This window comes from Helobdella robusta (genome assembly GCF_000326865.2).
Source record: "Helobdella robusta unplaced genomic scaffold HELROscaffold_3, whole genome shotgun sequence".
In the NCBI taxonomy this organism is placed as follows: domain Eukaryota; kingdom Metazoa; phylum Annelida; class Clitellata; order Rhynchobdellida; family Glossiphoniidae; genus Helobdella; species Helobdella robusta.
Window position 1 is genome coordinate 8540387 of NW_008704501.1, and position 5000 is coordinate 8545386.

A 5000-nucleotide genomic window follows, 5' to 3' on the forward strand; every position below is an offset into this window, starting at 1 on the left:
AACATATATATATATATATATATATATATATATATATATATACAACCTATATTCACTTATCCCTCCTAACCGAAATTATCATTTACAAAATAATAGTTATAAAAATAAATAAAGATACGAATGGAGAAAAAGAGAAAATAGAGAGAGAGAGAGAGAAGATAGCGAAATAAGAGAGAGTGAGCCAGAGAAAGAGAGAGAGAGAGAGAGAGAGAGAGAGAGAGAGAGAGAAAACCATTAAAAAATCCAAACAAACCCACACACACAATCGCACACACACACACACACACACACATACGCACTACTAATTTCTGAAATGTTATATGTCCAAGAAGTAATTGAGAGTTTCGATGAAAGGCTCCGTTTTTGGGAATAAGGAAGAGCTGAATGCGACATACCTATAATAAATATTAATAATAGTTAATAATAATAATAACAAAAAGACAGATAAAAGAAACGAACGAAAGAGGAAAGAGAGAGAAAGAAAGAGAGAGAGAGAGAGAGAGATAAATGAAGAGGGAGAGGACGGGATAGTGGAGAAAGAATGAATTACTTCTCAGATATTTTGCGCGTTCCGTAAGATAAATTTTGGCTAGCTTGATTCTTATTTTCTGCCCTGATGGCGCATGGGATGATTGTGATGATGACGACGACGACGACAACGACGATGATGATCATGTTGATAATAATTCCAAATAAAACTATAAAATAATAATATAATCTTTAATAGTCGAAAAAAAATCACCTAAATATAATAATTATCTTATTATATTATTATTGTTAGAATTATGACGATGACGTCATCGTCATCACCTCGCCTTTTCCGGTTTTTCATCTTTTTATACAAAACCATGCCGACAACGCAGCTGATCAGACAGATGTTCGCCAGCGAAAATCCCAAAACTGGGCCTAGGTATTTCGTTTGTCTTTTCGGTGTCTCAAATTCCACCTTCTCTCCTGGCAAGTGTTAGGAGTGAGTGAGTGGGTGAGTGAGTGGGTGAGGGAGTGAGTGAGTGAGTGAGTGAGTGAGTGAGAGAGGGAGTGAGTGAGTGAGTGAGTGAGTGAGTGAGTGAGTGAGAGAGGGAGTGAGTGAGTGAGTGAGTGAGTGAGTGAGTGAGTGAGTGAGTGAGTGAGTGAGTGAGTGAGAGAGGGAGTGAGTGAGTGAGTGAGTGAGTGAGTGAGTGAGTGAGTGAGTGAGTGAGTGAGTGAGTGAGTGAGTGAGTGAGTGAGTGAGTGAGTGAGTGAGTGAGTGAGTGAGTGAGTGAGTGAGTGAGTGAGTGAGTGAGTGAGTGAGTGAGTGAGTGAGTGAGTGAGTGAGTGAGTGAGTGAGTGAGTGAGTGAGTGAGTGAGTGAGTGAGTGAGTGAAGATGTCTTCATTTTGTCACCATCACCAATATTTTTCTTAATCATCAGAGTTATCAACGACACGCACACACGCGCACACACAAACACACAGCATGAGATAGGCTGGGGTCTCTTACATCTCAATCAGACCATTGCAAAGGCAGCAAACAGTGCCGGAAAGCCACCGCACCGCTAAATTATAATTTTTTTTACTAAACTCGCACGGAACTTTTGCCATTTTATGAAATGATCGCAAACTAAAAAACTAAATTATCAACGGTGGATGGATGATTTAAAACTCTGGAAAATAAAAATCCAAAAACAAACTTCGCTTGGATTCTGTGGTCAAAAGAAAAATGTAAAACTGAGTTGGAAGTTTTAAAATCCCATAAAAAATTAAAGTGGTCGAGATCTCACCACAGTTAGCCACCTCGATGACTCCTTCCCATGTTTTATTGTCAAGAGAATTTGGCAGACAGCTGACGACAACAATCTGACACGAACACCTGTACTCTCCGGCTATTTTAAATGAAATTTCGTCATTTTTAGCTTTGTAAAATGTGTCAGCCCCTCCACTGATGACTGTAGTTTTGTTGACGATCGTGCAGCCAAACTTGATGCTTTTGATTGGGTAGTCATCCAATACACATTTGAAGGTTGTTTTGTCGTTCACGCATCTTTGCACTTGCATTATCGAAATGTTTGCTTGTTTTTCAACTGTTTTTCATTTCAGAATGGTGAGATGTGTGTGTGTGTGTGTGTGTGTGTGTGTGTGTGTGTATGTCTGGTGACTATGTGTGTCTGCTGGTGATTATGTGTGTCTGCTGGTGATTATGTGTGTCTGGTGTGTTGCGTGTTTGAATGAGCGTACAAATGAGTTTCCATAGTTGAAATTCATCAAAATCTGTGAACAGTGTAAATATTTAATGTTGAAGTTGTTATTGTTCAGCCAAGAATTTTACAGAAAAGCAAAAAAATACGTTGATGAACGAACGAACGAACGAACGAACGAACGAACAAACACATGAACAAATGAACGAACAAAAAAGAACATCGAAGTAACAAACTTCTAAAGGGCAGATTCAAAGACATGGTGTAGTTTAACAATAGTTTTGTGCTTTTTACGGAAAAGCAACAATAAAGAGGATCATAGCCTTTAAGCATTCCAACAACTATAGAAGATCCACAGACAGCCTTCTTTTTTAAACCAGAACAAGATGACATAAACGGCGTTTCAAGTGAGGCGTGGAATATCGTGAGACTGGCTACCCAGGCACCGTGTAATTTTAACTCTCGCAGGAAAGTCACTTGGCATGTCACAATGACTTCATTGCAGACCAGGTCGTTAGAGTAACCAGGGCGTTGTAAAGGACTGAAACCTAACGATTTCTCTTTTTTTCAAATGAAAAGTTTTGAAACGAAAATTTGTTTTATGATTTGCAATTTGTTTTTGAAAAAATAAAATAAAATAGACATTAAATTAACCAACCGACAAAGAAATGAAAAAAAAAACAAAAAAAAACAACAACTAGGAGATGAAAGACAAGTAAAATGACTAATAACCAACTACAAGTAGATAGATGCGCAACTGCTTTAGTCGTCGGCAGTTGTTGTTAACATGGCTGCCCGTCAGCTTGAACGTAGCCGGGATTTTTTTCGTCGAAAAGTTTTTTTTGGGCTGCCAATTTTCCAACTCGCATTCAAATTTCGTGGAGTAGTAACTGAAATTTTCATACAAATTATCCATTGGAGAAGGGTACAGTATAAATGTCTCGTTTTTGTAGAAATCTGTTTGGGAATAGTTTCTAAAAATTCACTCAGTATAACAATTTCATGCTATTTTTGGTTTGTAACATTTCTAGCCACCACACCTCTGCCTATCAAACTACTTACATTGGTATCATTATTATTATTATTTTTATTAATTTTATTATTATTGGAGTGTTTGTAAGCGACTTTTAAAAAGATCTCAGAGGTGCTAACGATTATTGCAGTAAATTACGTAGCGCTTTATTAAAGCAAGGCAGTGAATGGAGAGAAAAAGACATTAGCACGGGCAAGCTTGGACAAAAAATGGTGATTCAGCCAAAATTGAATAACAGACCACGCGGGATCACGAAGGTCCCAAGGCACACCATTCCAGACAGCAAGACCCATTAAGGAGAAATTCCTTCGACCAAGAGCCATGTTTGTGTCAGGTACAAACAGTAAACCTGAATTGTCAGAGCGCAATGATAGACTCAGGAGTGGCATTGTTCTAGAAGTGACTCCAGCAGTTAAATATTCAGAGGCGACTCCCTAAATACTTTTAAAAACCGTTAAATATATCTTGTAAGTAGCTCCCTGATAAATCGGAAGCCCGTGTAGTGAAGGGTGAAAAGGATTCGCTTAACGTGGTCCTATTAAGGCCGTAATATAGAATTGCAATAGTCTATTTTTGAGTTGAGGCAGTAGTGAACAAAACATTGAAGAGCAAGCTTGTTTAAATAATAATAAATATAATAACTAAAATATAATTGGAAATATATACATATTTATAATAATACACGCATTTTTAGATATTCATATTATATGAATATGTATACATTATTATGAATCAATGAATATGTATATATTATTACGACTAATTGAATTTGTATATATTATTATGAATCAATGAATATGTATATATTATTATGAATCATGTATAAGTTAATAATTATATTTCAGAATAAAATGAAATAAAAATTTGACTAACAATTGGCAAGGGATCGAGAAAAGCAGACGATATTAAGATAGGTTATGAATAAGAAATTAATCATAAATCTTGATGATGATTCATAATAATAATAATCATAATAATAGAAACAGAAGTAAAAGTATATTATACGCAATATTATTTTCATTATTTTATCAACCAAAACAAATAATAATAATTATAATAACATTGACGCGTTTTATTGGTGGAGGAAAGGTTTTTATTCTATTTAATTTATTTTCGTTCTGTCTTATCTCTCAACCGTCCATTCATTGAATCATTCGTTCATTTATTTATCTATTTGTTCAATCGTTCGTTCGTTCATTCATTCGTTCGTTCGTTCGTTTGTTCATTCATTTGTTCGTTCGTTCGTTCATTCATTCAGAGTTATGTAGAGAACACTTTGACGCAAACATGAACGATTGAACAAACGAAGGAACGAACGAATGAACGAATGAACGAACGAATGAGTAAATGAATGAAGAAAATGAAATGAATGAATATGTACAATCAGTGGAAGATATATTTAATAATAATTTAAAATTTAAGCAAAAATCTGTGTTCATTGGCAAAAAGAACAGTTTTTACTCAGTGTTAAATAACAAAACATTAAAAAAGCGGCTTATATACATATGCAGTAATTTATGGTCTTTTACTAGCATATACAAATACACTGATTAAAATAATAATAATAAAAATAACAACTACAATAATAATAATAAAGTCTGATTATTTTGTCTTCTTCGGAGCTGAAAAATTATACACTCTGATGTTATACATACTAATAAAAATATTATTATTATTATTATTATTTGTTTCTGATTGTTATTCTTATTATTACGCTTTCAATACAATAACTGACTGATGATCACACCTATCTAACTGGGTCCTTGTTAATTATTCATAAATATTAATAAGACTC

General features: G+C 34.8%; 1 protein-coding gene across 1 annotated transcript in view; it reads right to left on the minus strand.

Moving 5' to 3' along the window:
* HELRODRAFT_161948 (hypothetical protein) overlaps positions 1 to 3594 on the minus strand; it is a gene marked incomplete at both ends in the record, with an annotated part of 5166 nt that extends 1572 nt beyond the window's left edge. The window contains 6 exons of the mRNA XM_009021818.1: positions 811 to 954; positions 1759 to 2058; positions 2409 to 2732; positions 2905 to 3129; positions 3213 to 3319; positions 3446 to 3594. Coding sequence (XP_009020066.1) covers positions 811 to 954; positions 1759 to 2058; positions 2409 to 2732; positions 2905 to 3129; positions 3213 to 3319; positions 3446 to 3594 — 1249 coding nt within the window. The remainder of the gene's footprint in view (positions 1 to 810; positions 955 to 1758; positions 2059 to 2408; positions 2733 to 2904; positions 3130 to 3212; positions 3320 to 3445) is intronic.
* Positions 3595 to 5000: the final 1406 nt, after the last annotated feature.